Below are 25,617 nucleotides of genomic sequence, written 5' to 3'. Positions count from 1 at the left end.
AAGGAAGACTGGTCTTGAAATGAGTACAACCTAGAATGTTCCTAGCTATGACCATGGAATTTAAGCTTGGACCTACAGGGATACAGAGGTTACATAGGCTCCTGTGCTGAATATAAACCCCAGATCAGTACAATGGGGTTTACAGTTAATGGTATTTATACATTTTTCCCATATTTAGGGGCTACTCTCAGTCTCTCTTTTTAACACATACACACACACACATCGTATGGGAAGAAGAGCCTGAAACGGTGGGGTGAATGTTCCTTCTAGTGACTTGTTGCTGCATGGCTGTTGTCCTCGTTCGAGTTAGGGGCAAGAATCAGAGCTGTGGAGACAAGCTACACATGACTATCACCTGTGAGTTCCATCACTCCTACTGTGTATGTCCTTGGGCAGATTCAAATTCTCACCATTTTCACCATAATAAATACAATTCTATAAGCTGTCCCCTCTTTATCTCCTAGAACTTATTATTTTTTTTCTAGCAGGGTAGGAAGAAGTACCACTGACAAAAATCCACAGGAGTGATAGATGGCAGAAATAAACTCTCCAAGCCTAATGTTGGAATGACTAGACATCAGTATAACATACTGAAATCACAAGATGGTGTAAGGCAGTCAATTCAAACAAGATGGGGGGGGGTATTTTTAAGTGGCCAATTAAACTAAAAATGGAACAAAAGAAATTCAGGCACATCAAATGTAATTGACACTAGTGCTCAATCCTTACCTATAAGTCAGTGACAGCTGTTAACTGGAGAGAATTAGAAGGAAAAATACCACCAGAGGTATGGATTGACCTGCCAACACCCATGTCCAGCACAGAAGCAGTTACAGAAGCCAGAACTCCCTCCTTCTGCTCCCCATGAAGAATTTTGGTCCGTACTCTCACAGGTGGAGAAATGTTAGGGAGAGATAACTAGAGGGCTTTGAAACCCAGTTCCCTTAGGACCCAGAGAGAAGGGGGAGGCATTTGGAATATGTGTAGGTGTGAGTTGGAAAGGAAGAAAAGGCAGGGCCACAGGGGGAAAAAAATGGGAAGGAAGGAAGGAAGGAAGGAAGGGAGGAAGGAAGTTAGTTTCCAATGGAGGGAATGGGGACACAAAACTCTGGTGGTGAAAACAGTGTGGAATTATATCCCTGTTAACTTTTAATTTTGTAAAACAGAATTAAACCACTAATAGAATATATATGCATGCATGTGTGTGTGTATGTTTGCGTCCCAAATTCATCAGAAAAAAAGTCACAAAGATAGGGAACAGTACAGACTCCCACTTTTTAAATATCCCCTAAGACTGCAGGCCATGTAATCAGCAACGCTGAATGTCACTGAACTCAAATTATTTCCCAAGTCTTTTACTTAAAGGAATTCACAGATGGCACTGCTGAGCATATTCTTTCCTAACATGTGCACGGCCCTATATTCTATTGTGAAAAGACGGGCTGGTGGTGGTGGGGGGGTGTTCACACTCAGAGAAGGAAGCTATGTGAGGTAACTGGAAAGAGAGCCCCTCCCTCTGGAAATGGCGGCCAGCCCAGGGCAGCCCCTGGTGACACTCACAATAGGCACAGCCGTAGACCTCCACACGCAGCCCGATGCGACCCTCCGCATTCCAGTCCAGGGGCACGATGCGCAGGTAGCGCGCAATGACCGGGTGCTGGAAGTCGTGTCGAACCACGCTGTCTGAGTTCTTGTTCCCAGGAAATGCCTGGAAAAAAAATGGAATTGAAAAAATGAGACAAGGAATATTATATCTATTTTTCCCCTCACATACTGAATGAATAGTGATAAACAGAATTTTAAATTCATAGCAGTATATATTCATACTGTGCCCAAAGATCGGTCCCCCTCCCCGTAACCACTAGATAGCTCTCCCAGTCTTGGATGTAGGTTGATACACACACACACACACACACACACACACACACACACACACACACACACACACACACACACACAGGGAATGGGCATCCAGAACTCTGGCGGTGGTAACATTATGGTATTATACCCCTGTTAGCTTATAATTTTGTAAAACCATATTAGATCACTAATAAAAATAATTTTTGAAAACGAAAGAAAAAAATGAGGAAGGAGGCCTGGCAATAAGCTGGCTTCAATAAGTTGAGTGTTTAAGTCCCTGGTCCCCACCTTCATGCGGGAAAGCTTCAGAAGAGATGAAACAGTGTTGTAGGTCTTCCTCTCCCTCTTTGTCTCCCTCTTTTTCCTTCTCTCCCTCCCTTTATTTCTCCCTCTCTCCCTAACTTCCCATTCTGTCACTACCCAATAAATAATAACCAGATGAATCTTGGACAATGAGGCAAAAGCATACAGTGGAAACACACATAGGTTCTCAGTGTAAAAATAAACTTGTTTTATCCTAAGTGAGCATTATGATGTCTTTTCATAGTTAAAGAGAATGGCAGGTGCTGGCCTCAAGGAAACAGATGAATATGCAGTGGGTCAGACCGACCTTGATTGTATGCCTTGTCAGAACACATTCAGAACCCTTCATCAGAAAAACTGCAAATTCTAACAGAGCTTTGTCTGAAGAATTGGGCAAGTGTGAGAAAGCCAGTTTGCTCCTGCACCCCGTGCCCTGCCCCTCAGCCCTTGCACCTATCCTACGCTGACTGCTTAAAATAGTGTTCTGAGACATGTACTTACCACTGCCTCCGGAGGGGCTCCTAAACTCATTAAAGACTTGTTTCCCCCCTCACACCAACCCTTGCCTCTTGATTAATTCAATCAACCTTGTTGTATGCTTTACATTGGGTTGTTCTAGCTCTCCCCCGCCAAGAAAATTGGATCAGTCCTGCTAGTTTCGCGGACCTGCTTGGCCCCGCCCCAAGGAACCCCGAGAGGGTTCGAGAGTTCCAGAGTTCGAGAGTTGGAGAGTTGCAGAGTTAGAGAGTTCATGGTGCCGCCGCGGGGGAAAGAGGCAGCAGAGTTCTGTTTGGTGATTAATTTGGTTTAGTTTATGAATCGTTGTTCCTGAATATAGAAATACTGCTTCCCTGCCCAGCCGTATGTCTCTGGTCTTCTCTGTTACCTGCCCGTGAAGCGAGCCCGGCCAGCTGGAGCCTCCGAATTTTAACAACAAACCTTTTGAGTAGCAAGCTCTGGAACTATTTTGGGGAAGTGTTGCATTCTTCCCTCTTGGAAGCATTGGGGAGGCATCTTCTATACTCTCTTTACTTGAAAATAAGTCCTGTTCTGATGGCCTGCAGTTGTTTGTTTGTTTGTTTACTTTTTAAATGTAGCAACAAGATGTCAATCATACACAATACTGCTGCTCTTGGGTAACTTTTTTTTTCATTCTTTTTCTCAACATGAATTTAATAAAAAGAACAAATAAACATATTATGCAGAGGCTCTCTAAGATCTAGTGGCATAAACATATTTAGAGAGTTTACCAGTGGATCAGAACCTTGTCCATTTTGTTTTATCATTATAGAAATACCTGTCAGAAGGGTGATTTTTTTATGCTAAAAGTGCATATTGTCTATATTTTTGTCCACAGAGAAAACAATGAATATACTTTCAGCAAACATGTAAAATATATATTGTAGGGGGTAAGGGCAAGCCAGACAGCAGAGCACATGGAGCACACACATTACCATGAACAGGGATCAAGCCTCCACTCACCACCTACTGGGTGGAGAGGGTGGAAGGGGAGAAACTTCTGGAGTAAATCTGCAGGTGTCTTTCTTTTTCTATATCTCTCCCTCCCCTCTCAATTTTCTCTGTCTTATCTGATAAAAAAATAAAATAAGAAATAAATTATTACAGGGAATGGTGGGTTTGTCATGCAGGCACAAAGACCCTGGTGGCAATAGGAAGAAAGAAAGAAAGAAAGAAAGAAAGAAAGAAAGAGAGTAAGGGAGAAAGAAAGAGAGAGAGAAAGGGAGAATGGAAAAAAAGAGAGAAAAGGAGGAAGGAAGAAAGAGAAAAAGGGAGAAAGAAAGGAAAAAAGAGAGAATGAAAGGGAGAAAGAAAGGAAAAAAGAGAGAATGAAAGGGAGAAAGAAAGGAAGTAAGGGAGAAATGAAGGAAGAAAGAGAGAGAGAAAGGGAGAAAGAAAGAAAGAGAGAAAGAAATGTTGTTAAGTTCGGGAGCTCCAGCTGGCTGGGCTAGCATCGCGGCGGTAGACAGAGACAGAGACTCGCGAACACACGGCTGGGCTGAGAAGCTGCTGTTTAATCTTTATTCACGAACAGGCAAATCACCACACCATGTGCTTCCCTATCATTCTTCCTCCCCTGCTGCTGCTGGGACCCTGGACTTCCTTAGCATAGGGGGTGGGGAGAAAGCAGGGCAGGAAACTAGCAAGGGCCAAACAAATTCTATCAGAGTTGGGGGAAGGGGAACAAACCAATATGAAACATACCAACAAAGAAAGAAAGAAAGAAAGAAGAAAGAAATAAATAAAGAAAGAAAGAAAGAAAGAAAGAAAGAAAGGGGACAAGAAAGAAAGAAGAAAGAAAGAAAGAAAGAAAGAAAGAAAGAAAGGAGGGAGGAAAGGAAGTCCATGGTATAATAATTATAGAGGAATTAGTGTGGGGTAAGGAAAATGCTGGTATCACAGACACTGCACAGCACAGCAAATCAATGATAGGAAAAGCAATATAAATTATAATTTTAGAAAGATTTCATGAAGAACCTTACACTTGAGAAAATACGTCAAATCAACTAGAAAGTTGTGTATCCTCCTTTTGCCACTAGCTTCTTCTGTATATTAATTGTAATCCTCCATAATATAAGTGTTTTAGTCTTTCCTTAAATATCCTCAGTGTGATATTTATGAATGATTTAATAATGGTCTGAAAGACTGTTGTATGCTTTACATTGGGTTGTTCTAGTTCTCCCCCGTCAAGAGAATTGGATCAGTCCTGCTAGTTTCGTGGGCCTGCTTGGCCCCGCCCCTAGGAACCCTGAGAGAGTTCCAGGGTTCCAGAGTTGCAGAGTTGGAGAGTAAGAGAGTACTTGGCGCCATCGCGGGGGAAAGAAGCAGCAGAGTTCTGTTTGGTGATTAGTTTGGTTTAGTTTATGAATCGTTGTTCCTGAATAAAGAAATACAGCTTCCCTGCCCAGCCGTATGTCTCTGGTCGTCTCTGTTACCCGCCCGTGAAGCTAGCCCTGCCAGCTGGAGTCTCCGAATTTTTAACAACAAAGACAATAAGAATACAGGTTCTACACTGCATCCACCAGCAGAGTTCTGTTCTCTCTACCCCTGCACTCACTGTTCTTACAATCTTAAAGGCATTTTGACTATTCTTTCTTGTGAGTTCAATAACATGAGTTTTTTAAGCCTATATTCCACATAACAGTACCTTGAATAGCTACTTCAATCATATTTTGCACACTGCAATTTTTAAATATCACAGCATCGTTTAAAAACTAAAAGATTCAGCATAAGCACTATATTACAATTCTACTACCCTGTGTTCTCCACCTGAAGATATTGATTTGTTTCTCTATAAAAGCATCTTTACTGTTGAAATTCTCTTTTATAACTAGTTTTAAAAGACAGAAATTTACTGAGAAGTACATTAATAATACTTTTCATTAACATATGTAGTAGCCTCCTTTAAATAATCTTATTTATCATTTTTTTTCTTTATAAAAAGGAAACACTGCCAAAAACCATAGGATAAGAGGGTTACAACTCCACACAACTCCCACCACATGATCTCCATATCCCATCCCCTCCCCTGATAGCTTTCCTATTCTTTTTAAATATTTATTTTTATTTATTTATTCCCTTTTGTTGCCCTTGTTTTATTGTTGTAGTTATTATTGTTGTTGTCATTGTTGGATAGGACAGAGAGAAATGGAGAGAGGAGGGGAAGACAGAGAGGAGGAGAGAAAGACACCTGCAGACCTGCTTCACCACCTGTGAAGCGACTCCCCTGCAGGTGGGGAGCCGGGGTTTGAACCAGGATCCTTATGCCGGTCTTTGTGCTTTGCGCCACCTGCGCTTAACCCGCTGCGCTACAGCCCGACTCCCAGCTTTCCTATTCTTTATCCCTCTGGGAGTATGGACCCAAAGTCATTATGGAACGCAGAAGATGGAAGGTCTGGCTTCTGTTACTGCTTCCCCCGCTGAACATGGGCGTTGACAGGTCCATTCATACTCCCAGCCTGCCTCTGTCTTTCCCTAGTGGGACTGTGCTCTGGGGAAGCAGGGCTACAGGACACAGGTGTCTACCTTTCTCTCTCCCTATTTCCTCCTCCCCTCTCAATTTCTCTCTGTCTTATCCAATAAAATGGATAAATGGCTACCAGAAACAGTGGAATTTTAGTGCCAACAATGAGCTCCATTGATAACCCTGGAAGCAAAAAGAGAACTCAATGCTTTATCCACTGTACCCCACTCCCAGAATCCGGAGATGGAAGTGAAGGAAAGAGGCTTTGGGTGAGACTTTGGAGGAGTGGTGCAGCATAGGAGGAAAAGGTCTAAGTTGAGCATGAGAGTGTTTTCCAGAGACCTATCACAGGGAGATGAGAAATTGTACCCAGGAAGCAACAACTTTAATGTAATCTATAACTCCTCTATCAAATGCTTTTAAAAGATATGCAGCTGCTTTGAAATGGAATGCTCTGGCTAAATTCAGAGAAATATTACAACAACCAGTTTGTAGCACAAGGTCTGTGAGTACATGCCCAGGGAACAGACCCCTGGCCATCAACATTCAACATGTGTACAGAAAGACTTCATCATAGTGGGAATTGTGACATACTTAGGATGGAAGCATTGTATAAATCCTGTCAGAGACTCCACCAGTCTGTAAAGCAGGTAATAATCAGTCTATAGCATCTAACAATCACCCATCTGAAACAAGAGCTGGCCTGTGAGATGATCCTGACCTGTACCCTCTGTATGTCTCCATTTCATTCCATCATGCTCATTTTCTATCACCCCTTGCTATATATCTTTGTTAGGAAAAAAAAAATACTTAAGCATTAGGGCTTGGATTTTATCACTTCAACACACCACATTTGATCAAGAAAAACAGCACAAGGTTGTGGGCGGTGGTTAAGTAAACATATTACTATGTGCAAGAATCTGGGTTCAAGTGACTGGCTGCCCACTTGCAGTGGGGAAGCTTCACAGGTGGTGAAGCAGGATTGTAGGTGTCACTCTTTCGCTCTCCTTCTCTATCTCCTCGCCTCTCTAGATGTTTCTCTGGACTATCAAGTAAAAAACAGAAAGAAAAAGAAATGACAAAGAGTGCCGCCAGGGGCAGCAATTTCTCATGCAGGCACTGAGCTCCCACCCGCCCCGCCCCCCAGCAATAACCCTGGTGGCAAAAAGGAAGAAAAAAAGAAAGAAAGAGAGAGAGAGAGTGAGAGAGAGAGAGAGAAGGGAGGGAGGGAGGAAGGAAGGAAGGAAGGAAGAAGGAGGGAGGGAAGGGAAGGAGGGAAGGAAGACAGGAAAAGTGCACAATAAATTCTCTTTACTTAATTTTGTTTTATTCCCATTCACTTTTCACCTTTACAAAGAAACAATACATCTAACTAAGCCTGGCTTCACTGTTTGGTGGTTCTCAGGTTAAAATCAATAGCAATATGATGCCCTGACCAAAATCACCTGATGCAAATGCCTGACTTCATGCAGCCTAATCTAAAACCTATCACTTTAGATGATATCTGGCAAAAACCCACTGAGACTACTGTTCCTAGACACATTCATGTATAAATCCTTTTACTCCTGCATTTATTCCCTCCAGGGACACCAAGAGTCTGCTAGGCACCAGACCCTGCCCAAATTGCTCTGGTCACAGGCGTGATCAATAACAACAGAGCTCCAGTTCTTTGGGCATTCAAAGAATATAGTGAGACAAAACGTGGGCTGAAAGTGAATAGTATCTGTGTGACAAGTAGGTCTTGACCAGATGATCAACTCAATAATATGTCTAAAGTATATGCAAGGACCTTGAGGACACTTTGCATATGACGGACAGCAAGCACGGTGTAGCAGAGAGAAGGTTGGAGAGGTGGAGGACCCAGCAAGAAGAGCCAGTGGGAAACAGTATCTTCACCAAGTTTGGGTTAAATACACTGGGAAGTAACTGCTGTGGAGAGTGTTAAGAATGACTGCTATGTCATTTATGATTGTTGAGACAAAAAGCGACCAAACGGACAATATCCTCCTCTCTAAAGAAAGAACAGTTTCTAGGAGAAGAACAGAGGACTGCAACATAATTTAATATGTAGATAAGTAGGGGATGGCTATTTTGTTTCTTTGACTTTTAGTGGAGCCTGAGTCTTGACATGCATACTTTCACTGCTCTAAGCTTCTTTTGCATTCATATAGAGAGATAGCAAGAGAGAAGTGGAGACAGCAAAGTAACATTGCATAGCTCTTCTCAAGTGGTGCTGGGGCTCCATCAGGCACCTGATACCTAGCCCTGGTGAAATAGAGGGTCTGCAAGTCAGTGTGTAAGGAGAAAAGAGGGACAGGGATGTGGAAATGGACATAAAAGAAGAGGAACAGTTTGTATCCTAGATTCTGGACCCCAGGTGCAGGACATCAGACAGGATAAAACCGCACAAGACAAACCAGAAACAGAAACAGAAGAGTTCTGCCCTGTGATTCTGTTGCCCATTTGCTGAAAAGGACAGAGTGAAAGAAACTGCAGCTCTGAACACCTGTGAGGACCTTACTTCAGCATTTGTCCATAGAACTTGTTCAATGAACTCTTGGATCCAGAGGACCGAGTGGTAGTGCACCGGGTTAAGTGTACATGCTGCAAAGTTTAAGGACCTGCGCAAGGATCCCGGTTCAAGCCCGACTCCCCCACCTACAAGGGGATCGCTTCACAAGAGATGAAGCAGGCCTGCAGGTGTCTTTCACTCTCCCTCTCTGTCTTCCCCTCCTCTCTTGATTTCTCTCTGTCCTCTCCCACAACAGCAGCAATAATGATAACAATATAATAATAACAACAACAAGAAAATGGGGAAAATGGCCTTCAGGAGCACTGGATTCATAGTGCAGGCACTGAGCTCCAGCCATAAGCCTGGAGCCAAAAAAAAAAAAAAAAATCTGGATGGGGCTGACCTATGATGGACCTGGTCAAGCATATATGTTAGAATGCATAAGGACTTGGCTAAAGCCCCAGGTCCTCATCTGCAGGGGGCAAGCTTCGCAAATAGTTCTGCATGTATCTCTCTTACTCTAGTCCCTCTCCCCGCCTCCCCTTCTCTCTCAATTTCTCTCTGTCTCTATTCATTACAAAATAAATAAAATTATTTCTAAAAATAAATAAAAAACAAAAACCTCTGGGCTTTCTCATCACTTGATCTATTATTTGGTTTATTTTTTAAAGATATTTTTATGACTTATTTAAGACAAAGATAGGCAGAAAGGTAGAAAGAACCAGCCATCACTCTGGTACATATGCTATAGGGGACTGAACGCTAGACTTCATACTTGAGAGTCTAATGCTTTATTCACTGAGCCACCTCCAGAATCACATTTGATTTGTTTCTTTAAAGAACTGAATATGTTTCCTTAAAGAACTAACTGGAAAGATATTTAAGGGGAAAACAATAAATGAAGAGTTATATAAAGTGAATTTGAGATGTCATCAAATTTTTTAAAATTATGCAAAGAATTAGAGATACTTAACATAGCAGATGCTACCATGATGCCAACTGGAATTCCCTGAGCAGACGACCCCACCAATGTGTTCTGGAGCCCCGCTTCCCCACAGCCCCACCCCTCTGGTGAAAGAGAGAGGCAGGCTGGGTGTATGGCTCAACCTGTCAACGCCCATGTTCAGTGGGGAAGCAATTACAGAAGCCAGACCTTCCACCTTCTGCAACCCACAATGACCCTGGCATCATACTCCCAGAGGGATAAAGAATAGGAAAGCTATCAGGGGAGGGGATGGGATACAGAGTTCTGGTGGTGGGAATTGTGTGGAGTTGTACCCCTCTTATACTATGGTTTAGTCAGTGTTTCCTTTTTATAAATAAAAATTAAAAGAATGGGGAATCTTCCAATGGAGGGGATGCACTAAAGAACACTGGTGGTGGAAACTGTATGAATTTCACCCCTCTTATCCCACAATCTTGTTGATAATTATGTAATTACCAATAATAAATTTTTTAAAAGAACTTGAAAAATATGAAAACACAAAGCAGAACTAGGACTGGCTTTAGTGCACTGCATCAAAGTGAAGGACTCTGGGAATGTGTGTGGGGGGGTGTCCATGTTCTGGAACATGATGTCAGAGGACCTAGAGGGGGTTGAATTGTCATGTAGAAAACTGAGAAATCTTTTTCTTTTTAATTTTTTAAATATTAATTTATTCCCTTTTGCTGCCCTTGTTGTTTTATTGTTGTAGTTATTATTATTGTTATTGATATTGTCATTGTTGGATAGGACAGAGCGAAATGGAGAGAGGAGGGGAAGACAGAGGGGGAGAGAAAGACAGATACCTACCGACCTGCTTCACTGCCTGTGAAGCGACTCCCCTGCAGGTGGGGAGCTGGGGGCTCTAACTGGAATCCTTAAGCTGTTCCTTGCGCTTTGTGCCACGTTCGCTTAACCCACTGTGCTACCGCCCGACTCCCAGAAAACTGAGAAATCTTACACACTACTGAATTTTGGTTTTGGTAATATATTTTATTATTAACTAGAAAATCATTAATCTCTCTAAATGAAAAAAAGTTATACAAAAAAAGAAGAAGAAAGAAAGAAAACATATGATATCCCTGGAAGCATATCACATATCACATGGGAAGGAAAGTGTAGGGTGTTTGAGGGCTTCTGTATGCCGTGCATGAACTAACATTGCCCCTTGAATTCACTACTGCAGCATATGAAGAGACAGATGTGGTCCTCACTAAAACCTGACTCTTCTGGAAGAAGAACACAATGGACCATGAATTCCTGCAGCATGTGAATAAGATTGGATCTTAATGCCCAAGTTTTGCTCAGACTTAAAATGTGTCTCCAACATTCAGCTATTGTGCAGCTGAGCCCAGGAGGGGCTCTTAGGGCTACTGACAGATCTCATGTGAGGAAAACTATGTAAGACTCTAAGACAAATGACAAGAGCACATAAACTCTTCTGAATATGAAGATATTCTTCTTACAATATGAAATACCTCTGGAACAACAGAAACCCATGGTTATTATTCCTTCCTTAAGCTGACGTTATAAACTCCAAGATGACTAGAATCACTTATCTTTAAGTAAGATTTTATTCCTTGCTAAATTTAAAACATCATCTCCCCCATGCTAACAATGTAGATTGATATATAACAAGAGACTTTCCATTTCTTAGCCTGGATGGCATCTATACATCTAGTTATTTTCCTTGCAGGAACAAGAAGAAAAAGGAGTATCCTCCATGACAGTGGCCTCTTCACCTGAAGTCTCTCATCTTTATTTGAAGGTATAAGCACCTCTTTGCCTATTTAGCTCAGACAGATGCCCTTGAGGGGAGGGACATCCCAGGACACTTCTCCACACCCACCTGCCCTTTAGGGTACCTGACAGCAACCTCTACTTCCTGTCACCTTCATTGAAATATATATATATATATATATATTTTTTTTTTTTTTGGCCCCTCCAGGGTCATTGCTGGGGCTTAGTGCCTGCAACATGAATCCACTGCTCCTGGAGGCCATCTCCCCCCACCCCTCTTGTTGCCCTTGTTGTTGTAGCCTTGTTGTGGTTATTATTGATGTCTCTCATTGTTGGCTAGGACAGAGAGAAATCGAGAAAGGAGGGGAAGACAGAGGGGGAGAGAAAAAGAAACACCTGCAGACCTGCTTCACCAACTTTGAAGAGATTCCCCTGCAGGTGAGGAGTCTGGGGCTTGAACCAAGATCCTTACTCTGGTCCTTTTGCTTTGTGCCAGGTGCACTCAACCCCCTGTGCTACTGCCTGACTCCCTCAAATGAAATCTTTTATTATGTTTTTCATCATTCATCTAATGAAGGTTTCAGATGCTTTGAAGTTCTGGATCTAGCCTCCTTGACCCAGCACTGTACCTGAAGCCCCTGACAATGGTGGGTGCTTACTAAGTAGCATCTGTTTACTGCCCTGATAGAAAAAAATGCATAAATGAACATCCCCAACCTCACACTCATACACATCATATGGTTCTTCCCTCTCAGTTTCTCTCTGAACTATATAATAATAATAATAATAATAGGCTAGAGATCACATAGGCAATACATATGACCTTTAAAAACTAACACATAGTTTACAGAGTGAACCATAAATACCTCCTGTGGACATTCTGGTTTTGTCATTAAATCCCTTCCCTAGCTAAAAATACATGTCTCATTATCTCTGTTTCTCTCTGTATCACTATATCTCTCATTCTCTCTCATTAAAATAAGTAACATGTTTTGAAATATTTTATTATTTCTTGATAACTCTATATTTGAGAGAGAGAAAGAGAGAGAGAGAGGAAACAGAGCACTGTTCCACTGTTCAGCTCTGGCATATGGTAGTGCTGGGGATTGAATCTGGGACCTTAGAGCCTTAAACATGAGTCTTTCTGCATATGTTGTCTTTCTAGCCCTAATGAGGTACTAATAGTGAATCTATATTGATCCAGAAACTTCCTTAATTTTCAGAAATCATCAGTATGTTTGCTTAGAGGCTATAGAATCAGGCATACATTTTAAATAACATCAGAAAATTTTATCCTAGCTATTTCATAGATAACTTAAATCCTTCTAGTCCTGTCACCATATTGTTGTCACTATTTAACTCTACAAGCTTTCTGAAACTTTTCTTCAGGTCACATGCCAAATCCTAAGAAGGAAAATGATTAAAAAGTGCCATCACTTTTCAACATTTTATATAAATATCAAAGTACAGGAAAGTAAGGATTGCATCAAGTTTTACAATATCAGTATCAGCATCACTGATGGAAATATGGATGTAAAAATTGATCAGATAATACAATAAAAAGGATATAGCAGATCATACTTCCACCATTCAAGTTAAAAGTGAAAAGATAATACAAAAGCTTGATACAACATTACGCCCTGTAATAACTATATTGTTAAAAGTAGCAAACTTAACAAAGAATTAAAAAAAACATTGGTGAATTGTTAAACACAAAAAACAAGCAAAAATTAAGTTACCTAAACACTAACTGATGCATTAGTAAATCAATAATAGGCAATTTCTATATTAATAAGTGTGTAAAAGGTATAGAAGGGTGACAGATCATTTATAGAAATAATGATCCCATATCTGCAGCCTTGGGAGAACGACTGTAACTTCCAACAGAGGGAATGAGGATATAGAACTCTGGTGGTGGGAAAGATAAAGAATGATACCCCTGTTATTTTGTTATTTTGTAAATCAATATTGTCACTAATAAAACCATAAAACTATATAAGGAGAATGGACCAGGGCATTAAGAAATATTGGGATAAAAGTGTTTGGAACACTTAATTGAGTGCACATGTCACCATGAACAAAGACTAGGGTTCAAGTCCCAGGTCATCAACTGCAGAGAGGAAGCTTCACAAGCAGTACTGCACACATCTCTTTTTCTCTCCCCTTGTCAGTCTAGTCTTCCCTCTCAGCTTTTGTCTCTATCCAAGAAATGAGTAAAAGAATGAAATAGTTTAAAAAACATATTGGCATGAAGATGTTTGATTATTAAAAATATTTCTGTATTCTGTTATTAAAATATTTATTCATATATGGCTATGATGAAAGTAGACCACAAATGTATTTGGGGAGAATTTTGTCTAAACTTTGGCTTTAAGATTCCTGGCATACCACACAGATGGAAACAATCAGTTGGGAAATTCATTTTGTATTTAAAAACAGAAATCTTAGCCGTTGCTTGAAGAGTCACATCACTCCTGGTCCTGCGCCCAGAAAGATTTTTTTTTTTCCCCAGTGTGTCCTCTTATAAAAGGAACCAAAGTCTACAAGGAAGGAAGTGTTTAGCAACATCTGTGTAAAGAGATAACAACACCTTTCAGAGGATTTCTCTAAGTTACCTTCAATGGAAGTTCGTGGGAAAAAATGCCAAAACACAACACAATAAGCACAGTTTTGCAATGGTCCCCAAATTTGTCAATGTATTTGGCAACATCTGTTAACTGGGAGAAGCTAACAATAGCCTTGGAGGAACTAGAGAGAGGGATGAATGGCATTGGCTTCAGACTGTCCTCTGTAAACATTCTATGTCTCAAGGATTTGACAAATTTTCATCCACAGTGAATTTGAAAATATACTTATAAATAGCAGAACTACTTCTCTTTCTATATATGGGAGCAAAAGCTTTCATATATAGAAGATAAATGAGCAAATTTTATTTGAGGTGAGGATAGAAATAACCAAGTAAATAAGTCTATAGTTTAACTGCATCTTTTGAAAATATAAAGTGTTCCATTTGGATAGTTTTATGCCATGAGATAGCAATGTTCACACTAGATACATTTTTTGATGTAAATGTCAATAAAGACTACTCTTTCTCATTTAATGTATTACCCTCTTAACATTTTTTATTCTATGAAATGTTTGTACCTAGTAGTATGCCTTTGGGTCCAGAGAAGGAGTCAAAACTAGATGTCATTTACTGGGCTTACAGTCTTCATATTTCTCAACATACTGAAATTCACAATCCTTGTGAAGGGAAAACAATTATATTTCTATTATAGTCCTCCATTCTTACTAGTTCTGGTTCCATACTCCATTCTGTTAAATAATGGATTTCTAATAATAACTTTTTTGAAATAGTATATCACCTATAATCTTAGACCAATGAAATCAGAAGCAACAGGTCTTGTTAGTGTATATAAAATGTAGTTATTTGGGGGTTCAGGTGGTAGCACACTGGGCTAAGCACACATGGTGCAAAGCACAAGAAGCAAGGATCCTGGTTCGAGTCCCTAGCTCCCCACCTGCTGGGGGGGGGGTTGCTTCACAAGCAGTGAAGCAGGTCTGCAGGTGTCTATCTTTCTCTCTCCCTCTCTGTCTTCCCCATCTCTCTCAATTTCTTTCTGTCCTGTCCAACAACAACGACAGAAATAACAACAGTAATAACCACAACAACGATAAAAAAAACAACAAGGGCAACAGAGGGAAAAAAAAAATAGCCTCCAGGAGCAGTGGATTCATAGTACAGGCACCAAGCTCCAGCAATAACCCCTGAGGCAAAATAAGTTAACTCATTAATTAAGTTAAAAAATAAAATATAGTTATTTGTAAATAACATTAAGTGATATAAATCATGGTAAGATCTTGTATGTTATAGTAAATTCCAGCCATGGGTTTTCAAACTAAACCAAGTTCCCAAATAACTTTAAAGAGATAATAGATAATAATTATATATTATCTCTTTAAACTCTAATACAGCAAGGAACCTTCCTCATTCTCAGTAGAATCCATATTTCTCCCAGTCCTGGAACCTCTGCGGCTTTGCTGGTTTTCCTTCATGCTTCCTTGATCCAGACCATTTGATACTGCGTTTGCTGATCTCAAACAAATCAATGCAACCTGTACCATCTCGACATGTTTCACGTTGGATTGTGTCCACTGACGCCAAGTGTAAGATGTCAACCCTCCAGCTCCATTACTCTGGTGAGAACTTCCCCAGCTCATAGGACTCCTTAATTCCATTTCAGGTGGCGCACTTCCTAACTAAGCTACAGAACCTAGATACAGACCAGGGCCCATGAAGTAGAGCATATGTGCACATGTGTCCACAAGTTAGGAGAAAATATACACCTTAAAGTAAACGTGTGCAATAGTCTACAGTGACTCAATAAATGAAGCAAACAAGTAGAAAGACTTAAAAAAAAAAAAACCATAAAGTACTTAATCAAGCATTTTCTGCTTAGACCTACATACCCTCCTCACCTACTTCCTATTTCACGTCCCTCAATCACTTTACATCTAACCCTTTCAGATAAAGTAAAGACGACAAAAGCTGGATAAAGGCAAGAGACTGGCATACATTAATAATGGACCTTTTGGACAGTACCAGTCCATACCGTAATCCAGAGCCCTAGTCAGGAAATTCTGGGATCCCCACATAGATATCATGGACCTAACAGATCCCTCTCTCCAACATCACTCTTCATCTCCATCAGGTACAACATCCATCATAAAACCTTTTGTGGGGCTTTACAAGACCTCAACAACAATAGTAGAAATCACTCCACTCTCTGAAGAGAGGCTAGGTCAACATACTCTGCCACTGAAGGAAGACTGGTCCTGAAATGAGTGCAGTCTAGAAAGATCCCAGTTGTGACCACAGAATGTGAGCTCAGACTGACAGGAATGCAGAGGTTACACAGACTCCCCTGCTAAATATGAACAGACATGGGCCCTAGGTCAGATTGACAGGATTCACAGTTAATGGTATTTATATAACTTTCCCATATTTGGCAGCTGCTTTTGCCCTGATCCAGCTTTCTAATCCTATTCTCAACTCTGACACCATCTTCCCAGACAATACTTTTTTTTTATTATTTATAAAAAGGAAACACTGGCAAAACCAGAGGATAAGAGGGGTACAACTCCACACAGTTCCCTCCACCAGAATTCCCTATCCCATCTCCTCCCTTAATAGCTTTCCTATTCTTTATCCCTCTGGGAGTATGGACCCAAGGTTATTGTGGGGTGCAGAAGGTGGAAGGTCTGGCTTCTTTAATTGCTTCCCCACTGAACATGGGCATTGACAGGTCGATCCATACTCCCCTCCTGCCTCTCTCTTTCCCTAGTGGGGTGGGGATATGGAGAATTGGAGATCCAGGACACATTGGTGGGGTTATCTGTACAGGGAAGTATAGCTGGCACTGCTACATACAAATAATGCCAAAGGACATAATTATGGTGATGCTGGATGTGTATGATACAGCAAATCCTAACAAAGGGGTTTTTCAAAGTTAAACCAACTTACAAATAATGTGATTATAGCAGTAACCATCTATTGCCTTCTTAAACCCCAAGACAGCAGGAACCTCCCACTTTCTCTATAGAGCCTATATTTCCTCCAGTCCTGGAACCTCTAGGGTGGGGCTCACTTTTCTGCATGCTTCTCTCAGTTCATACCAACTGATATCTCATCTGCTGATCCAATTTAATCAGCACAATGGGTACTACCTCAGCATGCTTCACTTCAGACTGTGTCCAGAGACCTCAGGCATGGAATGTCAGCCCTTCAGCCTTATTACTTGGGTGAGACCTTTCCTTTCATAGGATTCTCTAATTCCATTCCAGGTGGTTCACTTCCTAACAAAATCCCAAAACCTTGATATAGACCAGGTCCCATGAGATACAGCATATGTTCACATGTATCCATAAATTAGGGCAAATATATATACCTGAAAGCAAAAGTACACAATAGTCTGCAGTGAATCGGTATAAAGTTCCTAATGAAATAGTGTCTACTTAAACTTAGACACCTTCGTCACCTATTTCCTATACTCCCCTCACTCACTCCCCAGTTATCCTTATCAAAGCAAGGACTGCAAAAGCTGAATAAAGGCAAGAGACTGGAGTACTTTAATGATGACTCTTTAGTCATTATCAGGTCACCCAATCAGCTGGAGCCCTATTTGGAGAGTCCTGAGATTCCCAAACAGACATGATGGACTTAGAACTCAAATAAATCCCTCTCTCCATTGTTACTGGGCATCTCTATCAGAAACAACAAAACAGACCCCTTTGTGAACCCCCATAGGACATTATCCTCAACTTGGATCAGCAATGGTAAAGAATGTTCCATCCTCCAAAGGGAGGTTGGGCAACATACTCTCTGCTCCACCTGAGCAAGATGTGTCCTGATATTGGGCAGTTTGGAACATTCCTACTCATGATCACAGAATGTGAGGTCAGATCTACAGGGATGCAGAGGTCACATAGGCTCCTAAGTTGAATATGGGCCCTAGATCACATCATATTGATGGGGTTTATAGTCAACAATATTTATACACCTTTCCCACATTAGGGAGCTACTCTCTTCCCTGACCCAGTTTTCTGGTCCTTTTTCCAGCCATGACATCATCTCCCCAGACAATAACTTGGATCCACCTGCATATCAGATTTCAGGCTCAGGGAAAAAAAAAACACCAAAAAACTAGTATAGCCACAGGCCCTTTGGAGTATAACTAAAACATGCCTACTAGCTATCTACAAAATGGAGGAACCCCCCCCCCCAAGTCTTCATCTGCACTACTCCAGCATTTAGGGTCATGATTAGTCAACAACTTGTTTGTCTTTATATGTTAACTCTCTTTTCTGCCACCAGGTTCCAGATGCTAGCATGATGCCAACCAGACAATACTTTCAGCTCACTTACATGTTAGCTGTCACACTCAGGCAAAAATTAATAAAGTCATGGGCCCTTTGGAAAATACCTAAAATAGACTTCTTCTCTTCTTCCAGTATGAAGATCTCAAATCTCATCTGTTATAGTCTTTCCTTTAGTTTCCTGACTATTAAATAATTTGTTCTGCTTTGTATCTTAATGCTTTTCAGCCACCAAGTTACAGATGGCACCATGACACCAACCTGGTATCCTTGGGAAGACGACCTAACCAATGAGTTTTAGAGACCCACCTTTCCAAAGACCTATCCCATTATGGAAAGTTAAAAACTGGGTGGGGGTATGGCTCAACCTGTCAATGTCCATGTCCAGAGGAGAAGCAATTATAGAAGTCATAACTCCCCCCTTCAACTCCCCCATAATAATCATGGGTCCATACTCCCAGAGAGATTAAGAATAGGGAAGTTTTTCATGGAGGGGATGAGATATGGGTCTCTGGATCTCTGGTGGTGGGAACTATATATGGTTGTAGCCCTCTTATCATACAGTTTTGTAGGTCATTAATAAATCACTAATAAAATTTAAAAATCTTTCAAACCAGTGTTTATTTCTCTCTTTCTTTATAGCTTTCTTGAGCCTCGGCAATGTTATTTCTGTTTTTCTTTTAATAGAAGACAGAGAGAACATTTATAACAATACAATAAAATAATTTAGTTTATCTGATTTTGTTCTTCAAACCCATAGAGTCATCTATTTCTTGACTCCCTCTTATTCAAGCATACTTCATACATTTTACTTGACCTTATCCCATTTCCTTCCTTCACTAGAGAGTCTTAATTTTTTCAAGGATTAATACAAGGCACACTGCATGCAGTGTTTTACAAGTTCTTTTTCTTCTAGAGTTTGCCTTTCTTCCGTAGCCAGTCAACAGTGTCAGGTTGAGCCTGATGTAAAGTTCTGAGACCTCCTTTGAATCTGGAGAGGTGGCAGTCGTTGACTATGTGGGTCATAGTCTGTCTGTAGCCGCAGGGGCAGTTCGGATCGTCTCTGGCTCCCCAGCGATGGAAAATAGCTAGTGGCGCACTGGCCATGGCCTGGTCGATAGTGATTGAGGAGGGCCCAATCATAACGTGCTAGGTCAAAGCTGGGTTGACGCTTGCAGGGGTCTGTGATGAGGTGTTTGTTCTTTACCTCAGCTGACTGCCAACTCTGTTTCCAAGAGTCTGGAACAGAGAAGTTCAGTGGAGGCGTAGGGGACCAGATTGGGTGACGAGACATCAAGCGTTGGACAGGGTGGGTGAAGATATCCGCGTATATTGGCAGGTCCCGTCGAGCGTAGATGTGGGAAATGAACTTAGATGATGTCGCATCCCAACGAATATCTGGCAGGGCGATATTGCTAAGAACTGGCAGCCATGGAACCGGGGTGGAACAGATGGTTCCAGAAATTATCCTCATGGAGGAATATAATTTGGAATTGACCAAGTAGACATGGGGGCTACGGAGCCATACTGGGGCACAGTATTCTGCAGTGGAATAGCATAATGCCAGAGATGATGATCGTAGTGTGGAAGCGCTCGCGCCCCATGAGGAGCTGGCCAGTCTTGCAATGATGTTATTCCTCGCGCCCATCTTTGCTGCAGTTTTTATGAGATGATTGTGAAATGACAGGGTGTGATCCAGAGTAATGCCAAGATAGACTGGCTGGGCTTCATGCCAGATACTCGTATTGCCAAGCTGCACATTAAGCTCACGTGAGGCCGAGGCATGATGTAGATGGAAAACAGATGATACCGTTTTTGCAGTGCTAGGGATTAGTTGCCATTTTTTACAGTAATCAGATATCAGAGACATGTCTTTCGTGAGTGTTTCCTCGAGGATGTCGAACTTGGATGCCTGAGTTGCACAGCAGATGTCATCGGCGTAGATGAACTTCCTTGAAGAAGTTTCTGGGAGGTCGTTGATGTAAATATTAAATAGCGTAGGAGCCAGAACAGAGCCCTGGGGGAGGCCACTTGAGACAAGTCTCCATCTGCTAGACTTGTCACCCAGATGCACCCGGAATCTTCTGTTTTGGAGAAGAAACGATATAGTGTTGGCCACCCGTGGAGGCAGGCATCTTGAGATCTTGACTAGGAGACCACGGTGCCAAACCATGTCATAGGCTGTTGTGAGATCAACAAAGACAGCACCCATCGTTAAATTCTTCTGGAATCCATTTTCAATGTAAGTTGAGATGGCCAGGGCTTGTTCGCAGGTAGATCTTCCTGGGCGGAAACCAGCCTGGGCGGGTGATAGGAATTTCTCTGTAAGATGAGAAATACATGACAGAAGCAGCCTCTCAAGGAGTTTGTAACACACAGAGAGGAGAGAAATTGGTCTATAGCTGGCGGCCAGTGTTGGGTCTTTCTTTGGTTTCAAAACCGCTATAATCTTCGCACGATGCCAAACTTTGGGCATAGACTCAGATTCCAAGATGTGGGACAGGAATGAAGTGAGCCACTTCTTTGCTGTGGGACCCAGGTTAAGAATGAGTTCTGGGGTGATGTTATCATAGCCAGCAGATGTTCCTGGTTTAACCCTCTTCAAAGTGTCTTCCAGTTCAGACAGTGTAAAGGGAGAGAGTTTTGGAGATGGACAAGATAACCGGAAGTGGGATGACCACTCATGGGAAATTTCTATTTTCCAGACTTGGTCCATCTTAGCACGTCCAACTTGACTTAGGTGACTGGCCACTGAGTTTGGAGATACGGGAGGATGGTAGACGGGAGGAGGTTGGATACCGGCACGCAGTCTGTGAAGAAGTTTCCAGGCCTTCCTACTTGAATGGGTGAAGTTCGGACTTTCCGTGAGTTGTTGCCAGCGGGCTTGGCGTGCTGCATCCAGGAAGGCAATGAGATGGTCAGCCACATCTGGGTCGCCTGACTCATCATACTGCTTTAGTAGTTGCTCACATTCAGCATCAAGACAAGGCGTATAGTTAGTCTCCCACGAGGAATGACTTGGGAAGCTTCTTTGAAGATGGCTTGGCGGAAGTGCCTGTAGGAATCTTCAGAGGGGATAGAGTTAATTGGAATTGCAGGAATAGATTTGTTGGCAAGATCACTGAACAGACGCCAGTTTGCTTTCCGAAAGTTACATCTTAGTTTCTCCGAGCACAGAATCAGTGGTAGCTGGAGACCAATGTGGATGATAGCTGTGTGGTGATGACTGTGCAGGAATATCTTGAGAGCTTGTTTCGTAGCGGGAAAGGCTTGGCCGTTGACTGTGCTAATCCAGCACAGGTCGGGTGATGAGTCTTTATTCCATCTAGCACTGTGAAAAGAGCCTGGCTGTTTGGGATTGTATAGTAGGGAAAGGTCATTCGCTGAAGCCCAGTCGGCTAAGATAGAGCCGTCAGCACAAGTGGAGGAATATCCCCAGTCTTGGTGATGACTATTAAAGTCTCCAACATAAACGGCTGGGTGATTCGGGCTAGGCAGGACCTCATTATCTCATGAGGCACTGGGAGGCTTATATACGTTGACGAGCTGAATAGTTCCAATAGTAATGGAGTCATAGAAGGTCAAAGAGGCCGTATGGTAAACGTCCGCAAGACACGATTTGGCGTAGATGGCTCGGCTGTGTTTAGGATGGAGATTATAGCATATTAAATTGAATCCACTGATTGTGAATCGAGCAGCTTCATCGACTGCTATATGTGTTTCTTGTAGGCAGATAACATCTGCCTGATGCTGTATCGCCAGTTGACCAGTAAGAATGCGTTTGGCAAAGAACGCAATAAAAATGCGTTTGGCCCCTCAACATTAAGTTGGAGGACTCGAAGAGCAGGACCAACAGCTTGAAAGCTGTCAGGAGCTGCTTGTTGCTGGCTTTGAAAGTGACTAGGATCCATGTGTAATATTCATTTTCTCACCTGTAAGCATACATTCAATGATATTTTTTGCTGTCTGTCTCTCTTCCTGTCCTTGACAACTTGGGTTTATTTTCTGACCTTTTGAAATACTGAGCAATGGTGGAGTGATCTTCTACTTACTGGATTAAGTAAATACCCCTTACTTCTGGTACTTGACTCTATTTCAACCCTGTGCAAATCAAGTTAAGAATGGTTTCCAACGTTTAAAGAATAGGAAAGCTACCAGTGGAGGGGATAGGATACAGAGTTCTAGTGTTGGGAACTGTGTGGAGTTGAACCCCTCTTCTCCTATGATTTGACCCAGGTTCACGCCTTCATCCAGGTTCATGTCTCAATCAACATGGGGACGCTATGTATAGCACGTGGGTGAACGCTGGTGCTGTGCTGTTAGAGTCTCTTTTCTGTCAAAAGCAGACACCAGAAATAACAAAGGAATGGCCAGGGAAAGGTTTAGTGACATACTAAAGTGTGTACTCCCAGCTCTTTAGAAATATATTAAAATAAAAATAAAAAGGACATAACTATAAGGTAAAGAAGAGTATGTTATCAAGAAGCTTTATGTTCAATAAAATAAAAAAAATAAATAATGAAATAGTCACTTTACTTCAAAAATTTAACTTTTTCTAGCGTTTGCCCTTCTTCCGTAGCCAGTCAACAGCGTCAGGTTGAGCCTGATGTAAAGTTTCGAGACCTCCTTTGAATCTGGAGAGGTGGCAGTCATTGACTATGTGGGTCATAGTCTGTCTGTAGCCGCAGGGGCAGTTCAGGTCATCTCTGGCACCCCAGTGACGGAACATAGTGGCGCACCGGCCATGGCCTGTTCGATAGCGATTGAGGAGGGCCCAAAAATTTAACTCATCAAAATTGACTCAGGCAGCAGTACAAAATATGAAAATGTCTTAAAACTATTAAAGGAGTTAAGCTGACAATTCAACACTCCTCCCACCACTGCTCAGTGATGCTCCTGTCACTACACATACTGTGTGGAATGAACTTTTGAGCTTGGAACTATGGTCTCAGGGTTGCTTTGTGGCAGCAGCTGAGGAGATGGATAGGTTACTCTTCTGGAGGAGAAGTGGGCAGGGGATTTGCAGGCCAGCACAATCAAGCTACCAGCTCTTCAGTGCCAAGGTCAACACTGTGCATGGCTGTGGTGCCTCACTCGTACAGTGAGCATACAATCCACATAACTGAGGACCTGGGTCAGAGTTCCGGGCCCCCACACAGGGGCACCTGTAGTGGGTAAGCTTCATAAGCATTGAAGCAGTGCTAGGGTGTCTCTCTACACCCATTCATATCTCTCTCTCTCTCTCTCTCTCTCTCCTTTCTATCTTTTTTTATTTCTTTATTGGGGAATTAATGTTTTACATTCAACAGTAAATACAATAGTTTCTACATGCATAACATTTCCCAGTTTTCCATATAACAATACAACCCTCCACTAGGTCCTCTGTTATCTTTTTTTGGACCTATAATCCCCCCACCCACCCACCCACCCCAGAGTCTTTTACTTTGGTGCAATATGCCAATTCCAGTTCAGGTTCTACTTGTGTTTTCTCTTCTGATCTTCTTTTCAATTTGTGTCTGACAGTGATAGCAGCCCATATTCATCCTTCTGTTTCTGACTTATTTCACTTCACATGAATTTTTCAAGGTCCATCCAAGATCAGCTGAAAATGGTGAAGTCACCATTTTTAATAGCTGAGTAGTATTCTGTTGTGTATATAGACCACAACTTGCTCAGCCAACTCATCTGTTGTTGGACACCTGGGGTGCTTCCAGGTTTTGGCTATTACAAATTGTGCTGCTATGAACATATGTGTATACAGATCTTTTTGGATGGGTGTGTTGGGCTACTTTGGATATATCCCCAAGAGAGGAACCTTTCTACCTTTCTCCCTCTCTTTCAGACTGATGGTCTGAAAGAGAGGAAAAAAATGGTGATCAAAAGATGGAGTTTTGCAGACACTGAACTCAAAGTAAGTGTGGTGGAAAAGCAAAAACAAAAACAAAGAAACAAAATTTAATATGAAAATTAGTTATAAAATTATTAATTACCCCATAATGGAAATAAGACAAATATTAGAGTAACTGACAAAGTGTGATCTAATTACAATAACTGATACCTGAAACAGCTTCTGAATTTACGAACTCCTCCTCACTCACTTCCAGAATGTTCTGGCCACCTGTAGTCCAGTTTCTAATACCACTCATATGAACAGTGTCTTTCCCTGCTTCCATTTCACTGACAGACTCCTAATGTTTGCTTGCTTCCAGACTTGTCCTTTTCAATTTACTTCCAGATCTGCCCAAAGAGGGATCGTTCTGTCTTAAAAATCTCATTCTGGGAGAACCTAATTACTTAACCCGAAATATAGACACAGGATGTTTTTGTTCAGATGTTGCCAACTCTATAAATAGGAAAGAATAATTTGTGCAATTATCACCCTTTGTTTGCTTTATGGGAAGCTAAATGATTCACTTAACAGGTTCCTTTCAGCAGATTAACAGCATTGACTTAGTTGAACAAATGTATTTGTTGTGGTGTTATGTATATATAGCCTCTGGCTTCTTGGAAGTTAGAATCTTTGATAAGCTACTGATATTTTTAAATTTGTTTATTATTTATTTATTCACTGTTGTTGCCAGAGTCTCACCACTCAGGGAACACTTTTTCAGAGCGAAAGAGACACAGAGAGACAGACAGAAGGAAAGATACCATTGGACAAAACACCCCCTAATGTAGTGAGGAAGGGGTTTGCATCTAATTCTGTACATAGCTAAGAGGGCATTCTCCAAAGTGAGCTTTTATTTATTTCACAGAAATCTATGTAGTTATTTCCATCTTTAACCCTTCCTATGTAAAGAGATAAGACTGGTTTCTTGCACAACTTTTTTTTTTTCCCTAGAGTTTCCCCATGTCTCCCACACCAATGAAAACATCACTTGTTTTCTGAAATGAATACTCCAGAACTTCAAATAGGAAGTCGGGCGGTAGTGCAGCAGGTTAAGCACAAGTGGTGCAAAGTGCAAGGACCTGTATAAGGATCCCGGTTAGAGCCCCCCGCTCCCCATCTGCAGGGGGGTCGCTTCACAAGCAGTAAAGCAGGTCTGCAGGTGTCTGTCTTTCTCTCCCCCTCTCTGTCTTCCCCTCCTCTCTCCATTTCTCTCTGTCCTTTTCAACAACAGCAGCATCAATAACAACAATAATAATAACTGCAACAATAAAACAAGGGAATAAGTAAATAAATAAATATTTTTTAAAAAATTAAAAAATAGATGACCACCACTTGAACCTCTGAACTCCTTTGAAGGGAATGAGAATCAGATATGTGTAGTTCATGAAGATGAAGAAATCTTATATTTGAATACTGCTTAACAAATTGTTATCCGGAAGGTTTTACTCACCAGATTTTTCTCAGAGATTCAG

At 41.6% G+C, this 25,617-nt stretch overlaps 1 protein-coding gene across 1 annotated transcript in view; it reads right to left on the bottom strand.

Moving 5' to 3' along the window:
* The window catches only part of CNTNAP2 (contactin associated protein 2), a 2,382,269-nt gene that overhangs the window by 1,286,264 nt on the left and 1,070,388 nt on the right, over positions 1-25,617 (bottom strand). The window contains exon 4 of the mRNA XM_060195676.1: positions 1,561-1,708. Coding sequence (XP_060051659.1) covers positions 1,561-1,708 — 148 coding nt within the window. The remainder of the gene's footprint in view (positions 1-1,560; positions 1,709-25,617) is intronic.

The sequence above is a fragment of the Erinaceus europaeus genome, chromosome 8, assembly GCF_950295315.1.
Source record: "Erinaceus europaeus chromosome 8, mEriEur2.1, whole genome shotgun sequence".
In the NCBI taxonomy this organism is placed as follows: Eukaryota; Metazoa; Chordata; class Mammalia; order Eulipotyphla; family Erinaceidae; genus Erinaceus; species Erinaceus europaeus.
Note: the sequence above shows the minus strand (reverse complement) of the source record. Positions and strands in the feature narration are given on the sequence as shown.